The sequence below is a fragment of the Brachycentrus maculatus genome, unplaced genomic scaffold, assembly GCF_059751285.1.
Source record: "Brachycentrus maculatus isolate JH-2025_06_01 unplaced genomic scaffold, ASM5975128v1 h1tg000144l, whole genome shotgun sequence".
In the NCBI taxonomy this organism is placed as follows: Eukaryota; Metazoa; Arthropoda; class Insecta; order Trichoptera; family Brachycentridae; genus Brachycentrus; species Brachycentrus maculatus.
This window is the reverse complement of record NW_028280897.1, coordinates 1,586,241-1,608,790: the sequence shown is the minus strand read 5'-3', so window position 1 is coordinate 1,608,790 and position 22,550 is coordinate 1,586,241. Positions and strand designations below refer to the sequence as shown.

Here is a 22,550-nt window from a genome sequence, read left to right as displayed (position 1 = left end):
TAATACACACTTTACTCTTTTCCAATAACTGATGTGATATTTATTTTGGGATCAAACCAATCATGTGAATAATGGTAGGTTTTTTTAAAAGGAATTAAGGAGTAATGAGGGTTAAGGAATTTTAGTTTTAGGGTGACTGCTTAATCTATTTATTGTAACTGCAGACAGTTGGTAGAATTCCATATTGAATTGTTGGATATATTACCCAACAATTTGACTACTTTATTGTATGAAAATTATGGAACCCAAGCACTTGTCTTTATAAATTTTAGTGTAAATAAATATGAAAGAAAAATTTGTAATCATCCCTCGTGAAGTAAAATAACATATTTCCATTTTAGTCAAAATTCACATACCTAAATATTTCCTCAAATTTCATTTTATAAATAAATGAAATTAATGAAATCTTGAGATCGATATATTTGATGTATGTGCTGAAATCTTACAGTTAAAGATGATTTTGACCAAAAATGAGGTAAGCCAGGATGCTTGCTTTAAGAAAGGTGATATGATGAAGTTTTTATTGATTATTTTTTAAATAAAATGAAGATGCTTGTTTAACCCTTAGCCTGCAGGTAGTTTTTAACAGTCACAAACTTAAAATTACTTACAAATGTATCGTAAGACAAAACATTTTGTCTTCAATACATTTGTTAGTAATTATATATGTGCTCCTAACCAGCCAACTGGATAATAAGTAAATATGATAGTAAAAATCACTTAGATTTATTTTGAGCACTCTAGGAGTCAAACCCGGGACCTCTAGGACGGTAGCCAAACACGCTACCACTATAGGGTCTTTGATATCAGAGACCCAGCAGGTTAGGGGTTAAATAACAAAATACGCATTAAAAAAAAATGGACACCACAAAAAGCATGTGATATTAAAATGAATTTGAATACGTACATAGATTAGCTAACAAAATACCAGATGAGTTTTATGATTTAAAAAATCAAGCTAAAACCTTATTCCATTCAAAATCTGAAAATAATTCAAACAAACTGTAACATTTATTTATTTATTGTTTTGTACTGCCATCTCTACATTTTATTTAATAAAACAACAAGTATGTGCATAGATTTTTACATTTTTATTTTATTTGACCTGTGACCAAGTTTCATTGATAACGAAATCATCAGACGGGTCTGATGATGTCGGTAATGACAAAACCTGGTCGCTAATCAAATAAAATAAAAATGGAAAACACTTTATATATAATTGTTGTTTTATTACATAAATTGTGACATATTCTAATTGACTTGCCTATATTGTCACATTTATGTTTATATTTTTGTCGACTTTGGGTGGAATAGAGTATCTATACACATATCCACTTATATTTTGATATGTATATGTTTGTATATGTGTGTGTATTACAATGACAATATTTATATATGAATATTATTATTAAAATGTTATTTAAAATATATTGATGGAGAAAATAAGTATTTGATTATGTTGTTTTCAAATGTTAAAATTACTGTTAACTGTAAAGCGCTCTTGAGGTGATTTCTCACAAAAACAGTGCTACTTAATTGTAATATAAATTATAATAATAATCATATCGCAGGTTAAAATTGTGAAATCATGATACATGTTTGTTCCCAATACTAAGGACTGAGTAAAGTATTTGAATGAGATTTTGAATTTGTCCAAATACTTCACAAATCTGGATTATCTCCAATTGTAGGAGTTATTTTTCATAATATTTTTGGCCATCTCAACATAGATGTGCACACATAGATGTGACAACAATATGGAAGTCTGGGTATTTATGGGGCTTACGACCGTCATAGGCTGGTTTAAGTGATCACTTTACACGTGTGTTACATTCACCAATTCTACCCATGACTGACCACCACACCGCTCAAATTCTTGGAAGTTTTATATTTATGATCCAATTTCAAAACATTGTTCTTGACTCACTAGAATTTCTATGGGTGAGTTGAAAAGAAGCTTTTTATTGAGCATCAACTCTTTCATTCGTTGTAATTCTTCTTCATCTTTTTTAAGATGTCAAAAAATTATATGAAAAATAACACTTATAATTGGAGATAATCCAGATTTGAGGACAAGTATTTGGACACGCTCAAAATGTTGTAAATTATAATTTGACATTTTTAATACATATTGGTGTAAAAAATTTGTATTTGGTTATGTTATTTTGAATGTTACAATTATTGTAACATTAAATTGGGAATTGTAAAACACCCTTGAGGTAATTTCTCACAGAAACGGCACTATATAAATTGTATAATAAATAATAATAATAATATCGCAGGTTAAAATTATAAAATTGTGATATAGTATTTGTTCCCAACACAAAGGCCTGAGTAATTGAATGAGATAGTGTTTTAAAAAATACCTCTGTGTAAGCTTGACACATTTGCTCGTAGAGTTGCTGGTGCCTGAGGATGTGTTGTTCGAGTGCCAGCACATCCCTCACGTCTGGTGGCGGGGCGCACTGGGCACTCCAGCCCGCTACCGCCCCCGCGTACACTTCCGCCTTGTGGTGGAACATCACAGACAAGGATAGGACTGCGCTCCGTTCTTCCAATCCTGAAAAAACATCCAAATAAAACGATGTTCTTGAATAGATCTGTGGAACAGCAACACCAGTTGCGTCCTGCGCCGATACGAACAAAAGCGAAGATTTCCGAGGGCACTGAGCCGAACAAATACTAGGCTAAAACCCGGACCCGAAAAGTGACGAGAATTTTTTGGGTCGTCGACGGAAGCGGACGCCTAATTTAGATTTTAACTTCACTTCTTCAACTCGATATATTATAAATTATTTGTCATTATTTGATTTCAGTATTTAGAGAAAATTTGCATTTATTTCAATAAAGGAACCAACTGTAAGTACATAATTTTATTCTGGTCACCAAACCCACATCACAAACATGAGGTCACCAAGTGACCACATCACCACGGCAACACACCACAATAAAAGTAGTAGGAATCACGACACAAACAGCTATAGACACAGACTAACTATTTTATATAAAGACCGCCAACTACCTCGATTTTTTATGGCTGGAAGTGATATTCGCCAGCGGCCGGAAGTGACGTAAACGGCTAGAAGTACTAAGCTCCCGGCTGGGCGTGACTTCGCCGCGGCTGAATATCAAATCCACCCGCCGAAATATTTATCATTCATTTTTCAGGTTAAATGGTATTTATATTGAAATTTGTTGTATAACATATTTTCAAAATTATAATATTAATATTACAAAGAAGATATTTCACTATCTAAATTTATTTATTTCAGTGTAAACAAAAATAGAAAGGTCACGGCTAAAACGCGACAATTATAAAAAGAGTTCAGGCGATTAATAATGGTTACTCAACTCAGCCTTACAATGGTAAATGGTAATGGTAACTTTTTTGAAATTATTATCCCAAACTATGTATGAATATAAGGCTTTTCAACAAAAACAAAAACGATAGAATTTTCAAATTACTATATTATATTTAAAATTCTAGAAAATACAATATTTTAAAAGGGCGGAAGGAGTGCCCACCACTTTCTGAAGTTATGTTTCTTAACGGGGGTGCCAGCGCCCCTTTGTGGGCGTTTTGGAAGTCTGGCTAGGCGTTTTTAATTTTTTTGCATTTGGGGGGTGCTGCAGAAGTTCAAGGGAGCGTTGTGTTAAGTAAGAAAAACTACACTTTCATACGCAAAATTTAACTTTAACTTTGGCATAATACTCAATATTATGAAGTTCTTCATAGACGGATTTCTATTTTTCTATCGATAATTGTCTGTAACCATAGTCTGTATATATTTATTTGAAATATTTGAACAACTTGTTGGTATCTCGTATTTTTCGTTCCCGTTTTGGTGTTTTTGTTAGTGTATTAGTGTGTCTCGTCATTTTCTGGTCGTTTTTTGAACAATCTGACGTTTACGAGTCGACCCCCCCTGGCTATAGATCCTTTGAATAGATTTCACAACAAGCTCAATCAATTTGCAAAATTATAAAGATTTTTTTAATTAATTACTTTTTAAATTTTTTATTTAAGTTTTACTGATGTATACCACTATTTCTTAAAAATCAATTTATTAGTTTGGAAAATGATGCGGAATGCATTGAAACACACGTCACAATAGGTTTTGAAAAATAATGGTATTTACCAAGTAAAACTTAAATGAAAAATAGATAGATATTACACCAAGGGACTGTCAAATCAATCAATCTTTTTTATTTGTTGACAAAGAAATAAAACAACGCCGATACACTTGCGCGTCAGAAGTGCCGAAAAAAAGAAGATGCCGAAAAACATTGTACAAATGGGAATTGGGTGTTGCGGTTACTTGTAATTAGTATACTGAGGGTCGGGCGGCAGACTGTCCGAGTATAATTAAGATCGGGGATGATGAAAAAACCGCCCGACAACAATGTGTCAAATACATTGTATCTAAATATATTTTAATGGAGGTTTTTTTAAGATGTCTGTAGATAAATATAAATAAAAGTATTCACTGACCTGCTGCAAGGTCCTTGAATGCTCTCTCCATAGCGTGTGCAAGTGACGCAATATGAGAGTGGGCGTAATGCCTCTGTTCCTGTAGCCGGCGAGCGGCTGTCGACACGCGGTTTACTGACGCACGTGCGCTACCGCCACAAGCGTCAGCGAACCTAGCATGCTCTTCTTGCAGTTGCTTGGCAAGCGCGCAAGACCGTCCAATTTCCACATACGACGATAGAAATGAACTACGATTATGGCAAATCCATTCCAGCATCTGAAATCAATGATAAAAGATTATAAAGTTGACAATATTGACAGCTGAAAACAGATTGATATCAAACCCGTCCAAAACGGAATATCTCTGGATAGCCACACCTAAACGACAGATTTTGATTGATAACACAACACCACTCAATCCAAAGAGTACCACTTCACCGGCCGTCAAACTGCTGGGCGTTTTCTTAGATTCTGATTTCTCCCCTGAGACTCAAATCAGCAAAACAACAAGTACATGTTTTTATCAGCTAAGGCAAATTAAAAGCATTCGCAAGAATCTGCCAGTTGATGCTTCCCTACAACAACTGCAATGGGCGAAGTGATCTTACCACCTCGCAACCAGCGCATTAAACATGGCGAGCGTACTTTTGCTGTTGCGGGGCCGATGTCGTGGAATGCTCTTCCACCAATGGTAAGAAATAGTGAGAGTGAGATGATCCTTAGAAAAAAACCCATATTATTTCCACCATAATATTTTCCCCAATTTATTCACAGTGAAGCGCCCTTGAGATAGTATTTTACGAAAATGGCGCTATATAAGTTATCCAAATTTATTATTTATTACTCTTAAAGGGCGAAAAGTCATAAAAGTAGAAGAATAAAAACCCAAAACAAATTTCTTCGGGGAAGGAACTGAAAAGCCCTATCGTCTCTATTGAGGTATCTGTCAAAAGCCGGGAGATTTAGAAAAATAATAAGGGGAAAAAATATATTTAAAAGCAATATTAAAGTAACAGAGTGTAGAGTACAAAGATGATAAATCTCCTGGCTTAAGAATATAAGTTTGCAATTAAAGTTGAATCTGTTACATTACCCAACCTCTTTCATGAAAAGAAAGAAGAAGAAGATAAAACCCTGTGGTGTTTCTCTCAAATCTAAATCGACCAATTTACCTTTTCACAATCTTGTTCGAAGAGTCGGAGCTGAAAGCACTGGTCTAGCTGCAGTTTCTTGTGGTGCCAGAGCTGCAGGAGGTGGTGATGAGCCTGTCGGACGGCTTCCAACTGCTGGCGGACTCCCGATGACTCTCCGCAATGAAATGCGCCAACAGTGTTCCCTCCACTATTGTTAGCCACGGTGTCAGCCGCTTGTAAGCGTTGCAATAGGTGCTCACCTACAAAATAATTCAAATTTTCATAAATATAAAAAATATTACTTTTGACATCCCCACACAAATGAAGAAAAATATAGAATTTCTTTAATTGATTTGGCTGTCAGTTTGTGGCAAATTCTATCTATGTTTAATAGAAGTTTTACTTGGTAAATACCACTATTTCTTAAAATCCGTTTGAAAACGATGCAGAATGCATGGAAACATGTGTTACAATAGATTTTAAGAAATAAGGGTAACCAAGTAAAACTTAAATTAAACAAGAATATAGAGTCTGGGTATATACAGGGCTTACAACTAGGGTTTAAGTGATCACATAATATGCGTATAACATTCACCATGATTTACTCATGATTCACAGCCACACTACTCAAATATCATAAGTTATATATTTTTGCTTCAATTGACACCTTCTTTCACATGCTACTTATCGGGACCATCTATGGTTGAGTTCAATAAATTTTCTTTAATTAGCAGAGACCTATATAAAACATATGTAATACCTTTCCTGGATACTACAAGGAGAAGCTTTCTAATTTTAACACAATTATAAATTTATATTTCAACTTTTCATATTTCATATAAAAGCCAGCTTTGGGGGGACACCCTTGTATGCACTTAATTAATTGAATTGATGGAACCATTCATTACCTTGAGTTTCTAATTCATCTACAGGAACTTTAACAATTTTCTTCTTCATTTCATTGTGAAGATCGATACCATGCTTGGCACCAGCGACGTCATCCGCAAAGTCCGATCTAGCCAAATCCTCTTGTAAATCATCTAACCTATCTAATATGTCACCTGCCTGCCAGGTCAGTTCCTCCAGAGCCTGAAAACACGGTAACAAAGTGATTAGCAATGCTGTTTGCGATTCACTGTATCTGAAACCACAGTTTTTCATACATAATAATAATATAACCAGAATGTGAAATTTAAATGTGATAATCATTCAATAATTTTAATTATTATTTAATAAATTTATGGTATAACTTTGACAATATTTACTATAGTATTTCTACATATAAAATTGATTATCTCTAATGATTTGATTGTAGTTACTTGCTCAAAACATGTCAGATATTTAAGTGATTTACAAAATAATTGAGAATACATTAATTTATTTTCATTCATATTCAGCGAAAACACACACACACACACACTTTAACAAGCACATATTAATTAATACTAATTGTATTCATGAACTTTCCAGCAGTAATTAATAAATGGAATTAATTGAATAAGATTTTCTTCGTAAATTTAGTAGTATTGTAATTTAATTTCAAATTAAAATCAATGAAAAAACTCGCTAAACAAAATATAATTGTATTTTTTACATACGTAAAATACAAAATAATTTTAAAATTTTAATTCTGAAATTAGGGGTAGGCAAATATAGAACCATCAAACAATCTTTGCCTCTTCCACATTCATGTATCGCCTCATACACACCCGCCGATTATTCTGATTATGCTGAGACTCCTGACCTGACTACATCCTAGTATATGAAATTCTTGATCATGCCAAATTTTCCTCAGTCTTTCGCTGCCTCTATTACCAACCACATTCGCCTCATAAATTTGTTTGACTATTCTATTGGTACTTATTCTTAAAACTTGATTTTAACATATTTGTTTTTTTTGTAGAAATAAAAATAAAAATAATAAGAATTTAGATAAAAGAAATGAAAAAAAACATAATTCTCATAATTATAAATTTTTTTATCCTTTTTTTTAAATTTTATACCGTGAATAGAAACAATATAACATTATAAATCTTATAATTTTTTTATATCTGTTCCTTCTAAAATAATTATAAATTTTAAAATAAAAAAAATTCCATAACAAGACGTGAACGTTTGAAATTTGCATTAAATCTCGCATGAGATTAGTAGTAGGATACCAGATAGTCTGAAAATAAATTGGAAATATTGCATACGTACCAGCCTCATTTCAATCCATTTATCATGATCATATTGTAACGTCCCTTCCAGATCTGCAGTTAGTTGAGAGGTGTCTATTATCTTATGTAGAGATTCCAGACTTATCACAGTTGTCTAGAATAAAAAAAAATTAAAAAAACATACATTATTACGTTACAATAAAATGAAGTCTTCATATAACTGATTACGAAAGACTTATTAACTTTTAGAATTAGTGGTGTGTTTAGACTGGTACTTAGCGATATCGCTATTACCGATATCACCATGACAAGATACTAGGATACGCTACCTGTTACCAGACTAATCTCTGGTCCATGCTCCCCGTATCTCGCACTATGCGCCGCTGCGGTACGCAGTACGCTAAATTATATAATATCGGAATAACTATGATACTTCGTATGGGCGTTTGTCCACTACACGGAATTACACGGAATGTTACCGTCCGGCATGTCAGTTAGCGTTTTAAAACGACGATTGACTTGGATTGGCATGTGCTTTTTTCGGATCGGTGCGTGAACATGTTGCGCGTAAATTCGATCATGCTAAACTGTCGTAGTTGCTTTCATTTTTCAAAACCGGACTGCCGGATGGTCAAATTCCGGGTAGTGGACAATCGCCTTATCTCCACGTATTTCCGAACCCGGTAAGTCTTGAGCCGAGAGATATTTAACACACCATGACTGACATCGACATGTATATTTGTCTCTTTTCATCATTTGTATCTAATAAACCAATAGTCTTAGAAAGAGCTTTACAATATACAATGCAAAACGACTGACCGGCAAGTCATTGATAATCTAAAATTAGATTTATGAGTGACAATGTTAGCGCTGGTTTTATTGGTTTGAAACAGATTTGTGAGATTTGATTAGTGGATAGTGGATAGTATATTGTACGTATTCCAGCTCCATACAAGTATCATGATATAATGATCTCTTGACGTATCATAGTATTTGTACCTGGGACTGATATACTAGGAACACCTCTAGTTAGAATGCTGAGAATCGATATATCGACTCCAGTATACATTGCTAAACGCAGAGCGTCGATAGAATAGACTGACATAAAAAATAGTTAATTATTTACTGTTTCTTTTTAATTGAGGATAGGTTAGGTTATCATAGTGATGATTTTTTAACAAATTATTTATTTCCGTCATCGCAAATGATAACTTTATACTATATTAGAAAACTTTTATGTGTACGTATTTATATTACGGAGGAAAACAAAAATTCTGAGCCCGTAATCTATTATATTTTATACTGATATTCTCATTTTTAAAGTCGAGATGTAGTAAATATATCGTAGTCATACAGGAGAAAGTGACCAAGTGCATTTTTTTACAAAAACGTGATGATTGACTATTTGATATCTTACTAGCTTAATATTGCCCTGAAAAAAATCCCAAAGGATTCTAAACTTGGAAGTATAATATATTGACTTGTTAAAAATGACTAACTGCATTTACGTTTATTTTCTTGGCAAGCAAAAGTGACTTAAATGGCCCTCCTGAACATTTTACGTTTTGTTAGTTGGTCACTTTCTCCTGTATGACTACGATATATCACCAGGAGGGAAGGTTAAGGATGCACTCACCTCAAATTTATATTTGTGCGATCCGAGCGAGGTGCGCTGCTTCTGCCAGAAGTTGTCAGGCCTGATGATGATGGCCTGGTGGACGGCTCCGGGTGAAAAGTGTTCCTGCAGGACCTTGAGGATGGGTTTCACGGCGCTCCAGGATCCTGCCCCTCCTCCCCCGCCCCGCATGTCCACCAAGACGGTGAAGCCCAGACTCCGAATGGACTCACTAAAAACAAAAACAAAACAATTTATTATTTATTGTTTAAACTGTTACTTAAGTACCTAGTATTGCATATCTAAACAACCCTGGCCATATATATTAGGCACCCCCTACAGAATTGTCTTTAAATACTGCGACTCTTGGAATTCTTGCAATCTTTTCGGATTGTATCGTATTTTGATGGATTTTACCTACTACTTATTACATACTATCCCGACCTACGATAATTAGGGGCGTAGTTTATTTAAATAAATCAAACCCCTTATTAGCAGGTAATAAGTAGTAGGTAAAATCCATCAAAATACGATACAATCCGAAAAGATTGCAAGAATTCAAAGACATAAACCAATACTGTAGGGGGTGCTAATACATATGGCCAGGCCTGTAAAAAGACCCTCATTTAATCTTCACATTAGTTTGAACACGCCATAACAAGGTGAAACAATTGTCAAAAAAAAAAAAATATGTGTATTTTTTAAAATAATAAAATACGGTTTAGTAGACTCTTAAAATCAGTGTTTGATTTTGAAATTTCATATTTAATTAACATTGAGTATTATAAATTAAACGCCAAATTCAATAAATAAATAAATAATGAATAAAATAAAAAGATTGTACATTTCGTGGTATGGTAATACGAGTGTAATACTCTCCTTTTCATTCATCGTTCACTTAGTGAAATAAATAACTTTGTGTGTGTTTTAGTGGAGAAACCCAGATTTGCGAGTAATGGTTTGAGCACACTCTAAATGTTGTGAAAAAAAAATTAAATTATATACACGCGTATATAATATTGAAAAAAAAATATGTACGAGTACGTACTCGTATGTACATATAAATATGTTTGAGCACAATATAAATGTTATTTAAAAAATAACAAATAAAAATAAATTAAATTCACTGAGAAAATATGAAGTACGGTATTACTGATGGTAAATTTAATAATATTTCTTTAAAAAAGTACAGAAATATTCAAATCGTAAACAGCGCAACCGCTAGTAATCCACGCAAATATTTGCTTAGTGTTTTTTTTTTCAAAAGCTGCGGAATATTCGAGAGCGAAGCCTTTTCAGGGAGGTTCATTAAAAAAGTGTCTAACGACGTCGGATGCATTTCAAAGGATGGTCATATTAAAATATATATAGTCACATATGCACATGGTCCACTTAATCCTTCAAGTATCTATTCAATCCGGGCTTACTTCTGGATAAGCGTCTGTATAAACCGGGATTGCTTATATCTATATAAGCGCCCTTGAGGGAATAATATATAAAATCTTAATACGAACATTAATATTTTGGACGAAAGTATAAAGGGCGAAAGTATATATGTTGTAGATTTAAATTTTCTTGATAATGTTCGTCAACGGGCGAAAGCGTCGATAAGAGGCTTGTCTCAGGTAGGATAGTAAGGATAGGGGAATAAATTGTAGGTATAAAAAATACATAGACTAAAAAAATAACAAGACCAATTAACCACTAGTAACGTGGGTGTCAATCATGGGTAAAATGGTAAATGTTACACGTATATAAAGTGATCACTTAAACCGGCCTATAAATGGTCGAAAGGCCTGTAAAACCCACACTTTCATATTCTTCTTATCTATATTGGGATGTCAATATCAACTCCTAAGTTGAAAAACCCATATTTATGAACAATGATTTGGACACACCTAAAATGTGGTGAGTATTTCTTGATATTTCATATAATCAAAATTACAATAGAAATTTATTGATTCCCGTTAAACTACGATTCAGACAGCTTGTCACCGTTTTGTCATTTTTCAATTAATTTTTCGATTGGTGGCAATTAAACACGTGACGCGTTTCGTTGTTGATAGTCTACCCAGCTCTGCCAACGCCATGCTAGGGTGGGAAAGGTCCCATTATCGTACGTATTTTTTTAGTAAGTTGTCGAATACCAGAACATATTCCACATAAAATGACCTGATAATGGTACTAACATATGAAAATAAAAGAAAAAATAGAACAAATTTCCTGCATGAAACTTCGGATTAATATTGAAAAATATACTCTTAATCCAAACATCTTTAGCATATCATTAGGCAAGGACGCAATATTTTGCGAACTCTAGGTACTTTGGCATTCGCATCAGTAAACAGTACCCACAATCTAATAATATGCAAAGGAGAATACTTATCAATTCGAAATAATGCTTTGTGATATATACCAAAGTTGAAAAAAAAATCTTATTTTCAAACAGGCCGGATTTTCATTATTATATTACGTGCCAAAAATGTCTGAATACATTTATCAACCCCTGATTTGATAAATGACAAAAAACAGAAAATTGAAATAAAATCGATAATCACAACTAGCATTCAGAAAATGTAATTTAATTTGCTTTTTTAATATATATTTTTTTCCGACATAAATTATTTGATTATTGTTTGTTCTTTGAATGGTATAATGTGCTTCGCAACATGGTATAAAGTGCTTCGCAACCGGTGTGCCGTGGCACAATGTTGTGCCGCGAGCCGGATACAGGTGTGCCGCGGTCAAATTAATGTAATTGACATTTTATAATTATTCATCATATATTTAGTACACAATAACAAATTTATTTTAATAATTTTGTCTATAGAAATGTAGTAAAGAATGATTATTATTAAAAAAAACATTTTTCAATGGTCTATATTTTTTAGCTTTTGGTGTGCCGCGGAATTCAAGTAAGAATTTTGGTGTGTCGTAGGCGGGAAAAGGTTGTGGAGCACTGGTATAATAATTTATTATTATAATTTTTTTTTCTTCTTCGATTAACTTTTATAAAATGAATTTTATTTTTTTTTACGAATTTTAATGACTTCTATTTTTTTAACATTTGTAGGAAGGGTATTGAAATATTTGGTTCACAAATATTTGAAGTTCTGTTGGAATCTTTTGGTTTTGAATTCTGCTATAAGATGCTTATTTTATATTTAAAAATATATATATTTATTGCTTAATAGATGCTGATTATATATAAATATATACTATCTTATTTTGCCCTTAAAATATAAGCCACTTTGTTTTTGTTTTTTAATCGCTCTCTATTATTAAGGAGACTTCATTTGCTTCAGGGCGAGATCGATATCGTGTTTGATTGCGCTGACGGATGAAAAGGCCTTTTGGCATAAATAAGTTATAAATAATAGAATCAGCATTTTCATCGCTATTTCACTTTGTACAGAAGGCTTCAAAGCTAGAAAAAAACTTCACTCAATTTCTACATTTTCCAGTGCATTTTTTCGCGAACCAACGCTTTGGCGACCGCTCGTCTAATCCATTAACCGAAAACATGTCGAGACGAACGAAATAATAACACATTCATATATAAGTATACGCACAATTTATTGAACACATTTAATCCCATTTACGTGATATGTACGCAAAATGTGAATACAAATTCATGTTCAATGCCTGAAGCCTTATCCAATTGGACTACAATATTTTGTTGAAAATACGCCAAATTTCGCTTATCGTTAATTTCGCTAATCCTTTGTTATCAAGTTTATCGAATAAGTGAATTTAATGAAATGAAAAATAAAAATAAATATCGTAAGGTGGGGACGACAACGAAAGCGATACTGGAATGAGCATGTCAGAAGACAGACTTCCACGTATCGCCGCAGACCCCCAGGCAGACCTCCAAAAAGGTGGAAAGACAGCTGGCAGTCAACATCCCAAGAGCTACGGCGGAGGCACAAACAGATCCTTAGGATCTACAAAAAGAACAAAAATAAGAAGAACTATAAAACGACATAAGTGGTGATATAAGAAAACAATTCAAGACTGAGATAAGAATTATCGATATACATAACGAAAGGTGTTTTGAGATGGTTAAAACATGTGGACGACTGAGAAGAAAAATCAGTTTAACTAATTTATAAGGCGAATGTAGTTGGAATTGAAACGAAGGAAGGCCGAGAAAAATCTGGCATGATCAAGTATTTCAAATGATCAAGTCGGAACCGGAATAATCCACATGAAGAGATGCATGAATGTGGAAGAGGCGAAGATTGTTTGTAAAGACAGATTGGTGTGGCGTTCTATTCTCTCTGCCTACCCCTGCGGGGAAGCGGCGTGATGGTTAGATAGTTAGTTACTTATGAGGAGATGCATGAATGTGGAAGGGCGAAGATTGTTTGCAAAGACAGATTGGTGTGGCGTTTTATTCTCTCTGCCTACCCCTGCGGCGAAGCGGCGTAATGGTTATTTTAGTTAAGAGTAAGTGGAATCCCGCATTCCTAAGATAACGAGCGAGCTAGCCGGAGAGTTGACCCAAAAGGTAAAATCTCGCGAAATATTGTTTAGCTAAATTTAAACATTACTTTCTATGTTTCCTTTTATTTAGCTAAATTTAAACATTACTTTCTATGTTTCCTTTCACAAAAAGTCCCGTTCCTTAATTAATACGTGTTTTTTTAAAGCAAAATTTAAAGCGGTAATGAAACGGTATTAAGATAAAATGACAAAATATTGTAGAATAGATAAACTGTATTGTGATTTGAGGTGAAAACACGTGTTGGGGAAACGATACATACCCGGCCAAGTCATGCGTGAATTCCGATGGAACGGAACATTCTGGAGCAGTGCTTCCCAACTTGTGGTACGCGTGCCCCAAGGAGTACGAGAAGATGCATCAAGGGGTACGGATGCATCAATCTCCCAACTTCCATCATTTAATCAACAAATAACAAATGCGCTGACAACAATTACCAAAATATATTTCAAATCGGTTAGTGTAGAATAGTCCCGGGTTCGATTCCCAGGGAGGGGGGGAAAAAAAGTTCTTTTCACTTCAATATTTATTCAATAATATCCTGGACTGGTACCTGAAGCGGATGGATTCCCACCGATTATTTCGAGTCCTAACCTGGCCGCCTTCAAGTATTTGACATACCTGATCGTGCAAAGTTTTTCTCGGTCTTCCTGTACTCCTTTTCCAACTACATTCGCTTCATTAACTCGTTTTACCGTTCTTTCCTCACATGATTCAACCTACATGTTTAAACCATCTCAACACACCTTTCTTAATTTTATCGATAATGCTTATCTCAGCTTTGCATTCCTTCCTTATTTCACCTTTCGAAAGTCTATACATATATAAAAATTATATTGTAAAATTATATTCCAAAGTTTCACTTCAAAAACTGATTTCATTTTTGATTTATCATTCCCGCAATCAGAGGTACGCAAATTCGGTGTCTCTCTTGAAGTGGTACGCGGGAAAACTAATTGGGAAGCACTGTTCCAGAACATTCTATTCTTAATGTAATAACAATATTTATCCGTTTTGGTTTACAAAGGGGGATCTATTGTGCCCGGCCTGGAGGCACCTGAATGGCAGGGGATGTTGTCTTGCTACCTGTCCGCTCTGGCCCGCAAATTGTAACGGTAACAATCACAATAGACCTGCGTATTTGGCTGCCAAAGTTTCTGTCGTGTAATTACGAAAACATTTATATAACTCTCGACAGAAAATACAAATGATATTGTCTTTACTGACAATACATTTTATTGTATTTAGATAAATACATTTTATACATACACTATTACTACTACCATCACGCCGTTTCTCCGCATGTGAAGGCAGAGAGGATGGAACACCACTTTTAGCTTCCTTCACATCCACACATCTAGTCATACATACGTATACTTTTGACACCAAAATGTTTTTTTTTGTTATTAAAAGAGATTTTTTATTATTTACAAAAATACTTAAATTTTTCATACTATTTATGTGAGCCTAAGTGGCTTATTATTAGAAATACGTATCAAAATCTACCAAATTGGGTTCGAACCGAGAAACTCTGACTCAAGAGTCCGCGAAACTAACCACGGGACCAAAACCTAGGATCAACACAAATCTAGGATCACAAATTTTAGGATCTGATTGATATGTTCGTGTCAAGTCTCGGCCGTCCTCGGTCTGTTTTCTCGCTCACCTTTGCCTTCTCAGTCATTCTCTCGTTATCCATTCGCTCCACATACACATACCACCTTAAATAACTTTTCTTAATATTTTAAATTATCCCTAGTTCAGCCTTACATTCCTTTCTTATATCTTCGTTTTTTTTTATTCTGGCATACAATTTTCTTTGTATACATGCGATCTTTCAAACGAATGTGCGAACAGCTCCACCCTCTTTTCATCTTCAACGTCGCAAGGACCCAACTCTAAAATTCAGACTTAGCTTCACAAAGCATTCGAAAATGATGCGGGATTCATCGAAACACGTGTCACAATGGATTTTAAGAAAAAGTGGTATTTACCAAGTTAAATTTAAATTAAAATGGATAAATTAGTGACTGTCGAATCAATGAAACACTTAAATTAAGTTCTAATTCTAGTTCTTGGTAAGTATAGACTTCCAATACTAAAAAAAATGTTACAGTAAAATGTTTTTAGGAGGACAGATTTGAGTTGTTAGGGTAAATGTGTCGCTCCAACTCGCCTCTCTAGTTACAAGAATCAATTGTGAATAATTAACGTGTCCATCGGTTACAGTGATACTCAAAGGGTAGGTTTTCAGTTTGGACCGAAGTTCGGTGGGATTTCCGATATTTCACCTTTAAGGCTCTATTACCGAAGTGTTAGGACATCGTTTAGACCTATCAATTACTGACGTATAGATTTCTGACGAAGTGTTGACTGTCAAGCGTCGACTACGTCAGAGATACAGACCAAACTGTAACGCCGCTTCACCGCAAGGGCAGGTAGAGAGAACAGAACCCAACACCACTGTATTTGCATACATTCTTCGACTCGTGCCTTTAGCGAGATAGCGAGTGTTTTTGCCTAGAATTTTCACTCATGAATTACATGAAATTATAGTAACTTTAACATTAAGAATAAAACCACTGACAAATATGTATATATAGGATGTAAACTTATAAAGTTTACACCTAAGTAGTGCCATAATAAGCGGTGTTGCATAAGCCGTAAATAAATTTTAGAGTCACATGGACGTTAGGTAATTCAAAAATACTCTTCATGCACTTTTTTTATAAATATCCTCGTAAATCCTAGCTTGTCTGCGTCCAAGTATTTAAAGTTTCGTCTGCTTCTATTTCCAAGTACATTCGCCTCGTACATTTGATTCACCGTTCAATTCTCACTCACTCATTACGCATGTCTAAACCATTTAACAAGGCTTTGCATTATTTCCTTATCTCACATTTTAAACATCAATTGTACATCGTATTGCGGCACATTCCTCGAGTTATTTTATTCACTTTCACGTCACTTTCATTCTTCTTTCGCCGACCTCATGTTCGCTATCGTACATTAGGTTTACGCAGTCAATATTTTTTCTTAAAGAATTGTAAATGATTTTAGGATGATAACATGGAATAAAAACTTATGTAGGATCGTTTCTTGTAAGTTTAAGTGGTAAACTCCCGAGAAGTTACGAATTTGTCGCAATGAAATATAGATTAGGTACCCATTACTTACTTTGCCATCAACAGAAACATTGCTTTACCATGAACATTAATTATTGACGATAAAGTATGGAAGCAGGATAAGTACTTTGGGGGAAGACGATACTAGAACGAAGTATACTAGAATACGAATATAAAGGAATACTTTTTATCCCATACACTTTTTTTTAAATCTCTGAATGTTTTTTAATGGTTATTATAACATAAATGTGGAATTGTTTAATTCGCTTTATTTTTTTTATGTATCTATTTTTTTGTTAATGTAATGTTTATTATTGTTAATGTAACTATTGTTTATCATATACTTTTTTAAATGTAAAGCTGTACAATTCCCGAACAAATAAAATAAAATAAATAAATACACATTTTAAATTGTAATAAATACCGATTTCATCATATTACAAGAAGGAGTTTATTATTGAGATTATAAAAAATATATTAAACGTAAATCTTTGCATACGAGTTAAGTGCCAATCACTATAAGCGACACTTGTATGTAAACGTATGTATGTAAACGCATTATCGAAAGTAAATACTGATGTATGGAAGCGAAATATGGAACTGTCAAAAGATGGAGAAAAGCTGAGTGCAAAAAAAGCTACGCAGCCGAATGTGTGAAAAATCGACGTTGAAGATATTGGAAAATAATGTAAGTCTGAGTTAAGAATTTTTGAAAAGATTCAGACAGGATCAATGAGCTGGTTTGGACACGTGGTGCAAACGGACGACGTGACAATGGCTAAGAGAGTACTTGGCACGATCGAATCAATCTGATCCTAAAATTTTGAACTCACATACATAATGTCACGAGATCAATATATCTAGAAGTTCCAAAAATTTTGTATGGTTGTCAATCATGCGTAGAATTGGTGAATGTTACAAGTGTGTAGATATAACTTAACCAAACCTATGACGGTCGTAAGCCCTGTAAATTCCCAGACTTGCATATTCTTCTTCATCTATGTTGAGATGTCAAAAATATCTCCTAAGCGGAGACAATCACGATTTGTGAACAAGTATTTGGACACACTCAAAATGTTGTAAATGAAAATGTGTTGTCCACTGGGACTTTACGCGCCGTGTCGCCTGGACGATATTTAATTTGATGATTTGACTTTCGTCCGAAAGGTGAACTTTAAAAACAGGTAACGAGTGGAAAACCACCCTATTCCCAGAATCCCTTGGGAGCCGTCAAAGGATAAAAGGACACCTGACAATCACCGTCAAAGGAAAGAGTATCATACGCTTTGTTCGTCTTAATGATAAAGTAACAGTGAAACCCCGATACAACGGATCTCTATTTCACGAACTTCGGATAAAACGGACAATAATCCGGTCAAATGTAAAAAACGTTCTGTTAATATTATGCATGCTTAAATTCACGAGTCGTCGCATGTAAACAATTTTTAGCGGTCATGATAATCACGTCATACGTCTAGCACTAGAATTTGAGACATAATGCCGTCCTGCTGTAGCTGCACCTAGCCGGAGCAACAACGACACTGCCAAAAGTGAAGTTAACAGCGGTAAGATCACATCTCGACGATCTAATAACATTAATTGACTATTCGTCAGATAATGAAATTCAACTATACTATACGCATTGTCGAAAGTAGTCGAGTTGATTGTATAAAAAACAGCTAACTTCGCGTCTTCGCGTAATTAACAAGCGCGTCGATATCAAACAGCAACGTCACTTCAAGACGAGTGTCCGAAGACAATAAATAGAATTTCGTTTGTTTTTTTTATTATTATTTATACCTAAATGCAGTGTTCATATTCTCAACAACAACGAAAAATTTATTTATTTAAACTTATTTTTATTAAAAATCGAATTTCGGCTTTAACGGACACCCCTTTCCCCAATAGGTCCGTTATATCGAAGTTTTACTGTATGTTATAACGTGGATCCGAAAACAAACAGCGTTCAATTTGAGAAAAAAATGGAAAGCATCGTACCCTAAAGCGAAATCAATTCGAGATGAATACAAAATACAAATGACGTATTTCGAAATAAGAATAGAAGGATTCGTAAACACTGTCTACCCTCGCCGATTGTGCTAACAGCAGTAAATTTCTTGTAAATAACCTTCTGTCTACGTTTTTGGGAGAAATTTTCCTTTTTTTTCGGCGGAATTTGAAATTTTTTAAACATCGCAAAAGGCAAACTTAATAATAATAATAAAAATGCTATCTCGCTTTAATAAACTGAAAACGTGACGGGCAATATTTTCGTAACATCTCGTATCTCAGAAATTTACCACAAATAATTTTTCGTGGAATAGTGGATTCAGATGGAAATATATTTATAATTAAAATATAACTTTGTTTTAAAATCACTATAAATATTTAATAATAACTTAATTATAATGTCTACAGGATTCGAAGCTATCCGCTTAGTAATAATCAATCTTGATAAAGAAGCGGTTAGGTTCGAAACAGGTACACATTATAATTTAGTTATAATAAAATATTTAAAATGATTTTAAACAAAGTTACATTTTAATTATGAAATGGAAAATCACAAAGTTAGTGCTTCAAATATAAATTATGTATATGGAACCATATTTTTTTTAAATCATTCCAAAAACTTAATAACTAACTAACTAACCATTTCGCCGCTTTTCCTCAGGGGTAGGCAGAGAGAATAGAAAGCCACACCGATCTGTCTTTGCAAACAATTGTCGAATTCATACACGCCGATTATTCCGACTCCTGACCAGATCACATTCAAGTATTTGAAATACTTTAAGTGATCACTAATACAAGCCTATGAGAGGTCGTAAGCCCCGCAAATGCCCAGACTTTCATATTCTTCTTCATATATGTATGTTGAAATATCAATGATTTTTTTTTAAATTTACCTCGCATTAAAACCAAATTAAATAGGATTTATTATTTTTATTTATGAAAAATTACGCAATTAATTGTAAAGTAATATCTCGTTAATTCATTTCCTTAAATCTGAATTGATAAAAATGAAAAAGTATTAGAAATAAAAATAAATAAATACGTTCAAGAGCATTTTGGCGTATAATACTAGTTTGTGTCCATTCGTTTATTGTAAAATTAGTATAAAAATGTCATATACGAGGTATTGCCCTAACAGGAGCAATGTATTTCATAATCTTATTACAGCTTCAGCAGCGAACGCAGAAAACAGTAATAATGCCATAATTGAGAGATAATCAGTACTTAAAATGTCGCCAGAGCTACAATAATAAACATGTTTCGATAGATAAAGAATAAGATGTTAAAAAAAGAATAAGAGGGATTTACTGTAAGAGACTGAGATCTTAAAACATCTTAAAAGAAATACAACAATACAAAAATGGGGCATTGAAAATAATGTTATATCAATATTTACACGATCATTAATTGGTACTTCAATCGGCAATACTGATATTAATGGTTTGTGATAACTAAAATATGAGATATATGTTTGTGATTCGATATAACAAGAAAAAATTGCATCTACTATAATTCCGGATTAAGTTATCGATTCGTTAGGTTTGTTTATACAAAATGATAAATATTACTTAATTAATACGCACATATTCTATTCAATCGCTTTATATCGTTGAATATACGAAGCTCTCCTTTACTCCATTCCCGTGGCGTCGGAATGTATAGCTCTCTTTCTCCTTCTCACTAAGTTACATCTTTCGTCTCTCTCATGTAACGAAATGTGCTTAACAAACGTGACGCATCTCAACTCTAGTCCGATTATCAATAGTGAATCACCGCATAAAAATATTTTTCACCTGTAACGTAAGTATCAACAGGCGGTTTCAATGTCTTAATCAAATGTTTAAATTTAAAAAATATTTTGAGTTCGTCAAAATCTTTGCGAGTACACATATACTGCATTCAACCCCTGGCAAAATGTAAATATGATATTTTATAGATGTCGCAAGAGAGACGAGTTACATGTTACACAGTGATCACTTAAACCAGCCGAAGACATGTGGAAACACCTGTAAATGCCGAGACTGGTTTATTCCCTCCTAATAAAGGTTACTATTATTAAAACGTCTGACGCATTTAAAGAATACAGCCGTTTGTACGCCTTGCTGGCAATATTTTATTTTACAAAACGTTTTTTTCCGTATTTTACATTTAGCCTGAAGGTGTTTACGTAGCGTCACGAAAAACGTACGAATGTAAACATTGAAAAGGTATTTTTCAAAATACCCTAGAGTCTTGCCCTATAAAAGGGTAAATGTGTATATCGACGCAGGAGAGGGAAAAGCGAATGTGCCCCATTTTGAAAACTTTACAGCGCGTTGATTTAAGAGTTTTTGTTTTATAAAGAAATATCGCAAGTCTCTAGTGCCCAGATTTAAATGAAAACGAGGAAACTAAAAAGCTGATGTAGAGAAGAGATTTGAATAAAATATAATGTGTAAAAAGCGCGAGATTTGCTTAACCTTCATCCGAATTTCTGAAAACGTTAAAGTGCTTTTTAATCAAGGTATATGTACAGTCGTTTCAACACCTTTTCCGTGCTCGCATTTTAAGAGTGTTATCCAAAGCGTAGTGAATATTGTTCCGAAATCTGAAGCACTTCGTTGATGTGGGTGTGGTCGTTTGTTTATAGAGTGGACTAAACGTCGTTTACACGTGTTTAACACGTTCGCTGCATATAAAATAATATCATCCAGCTGAACTTTAATTCGCTAATCGAAAATCCACAACTTTGTTCAGAATTTAATTTTACTTTTTTTTGTGTTTTAAAAACAAATAATACCGTCTTATCTTTTATTCCACTTGACTCCGGTGTTCAAAGCGCGGCTGCAATATTTGTATGGACACAGGATACGACTATCATGCAATAAGGAATACAATTTAAGGCGTCAATAATGAAATGAGGTATGTTTCGCGATAATAACAATAATATTTAATTATTTTTTACTGTCATGAAGTGTACGTATACATTTTGCAATAAATTGTCTTAAATTATTTTACCAATTAATGGTACCTATCAATTTCCTTTGAAACAAACGTCGGCGTCGTAGCGATTGATATTTGAACATAGAGGAATATATCATATCCAATTCTTTTAGATTGACTGCCTATAACCTATTAAAATTCCGATTGATGAACTGAAATAAAGCTGCCGTGAATTCACAACCAAGTACCAAAATTGTATAGAATTAATATATCCTATATTAATTATTTATACGCAGAAATATATACCATTTATATGTGTATATATGTATATCGAAATCTCGACTTCGAACCTCCGAGACTGAGTTAGAAACACCGATATCCGGAGCATGTGTTTGACGGAGGATATCGTGAGGTGGGGACGACAACGATGGCGATACTGGAATGAACATATAAACAAAATGTCAGAAGACAGACTTCCACGTATCGCTCTTCAAGATAACCCTGAAGGACGCAGACCCCCAGGCAGACCTTCGAAAAGATGGAAAGACAGCTGCGAGTCAACATCCTAAGAGCGACATGCGGAGGCACATGTCCCTATGATCTAAAAA

General features: G+C 33.9%; 1 protein-coding gene across 6 annotated transcripts in view; it reads right to left on the bottom strand.

Annotated features, from left to right (window-relative positions):
* Nucleotides 1-22,550, bottom strand: part of trio (trio Rho guanine nucleotide exchange factor) — a 502,261-nt gene that overhangs the window by 326,555 nt on the left and 153,156 nt on the right. For all 6 annotated transcript variants that reach the window (XM_088260963.1, XM_088260964.1, XM_088260966.1 and 3 more), the window contains exons 3-8: nucleotides 9,400-9,610; nucleotides 7,804-7,917; nucleotides 6,513-6,693; nucleotides 5,644-5,864; nucleotides 4,493-4,748; nucleotides 2,367-2,560 (exon numbers count right to left, since the gene is read on the bottom strand). In XM_088260963.1, the coding sequence (XP_088117089.1) occupies nucleotides 2,367-2,560; nucleotides 4,493-4,748; nucleotides 5,644-5,864; nucleotides 6,513-6,693; nucleotides 7,804-7,917; nucleotides 9,400-9,610 (1,177 nt within the window). The remainder of the gene's footprint in view (nucleotides 1-2,366; nucleotides 2,561-4,492; nucleotides 4,749-5,643; nucleotides 5,865-6,512; nucleotides 6,694-7,803; nucleotides 7,918-9,399; nucleotides 9,611-22,550) is intronic.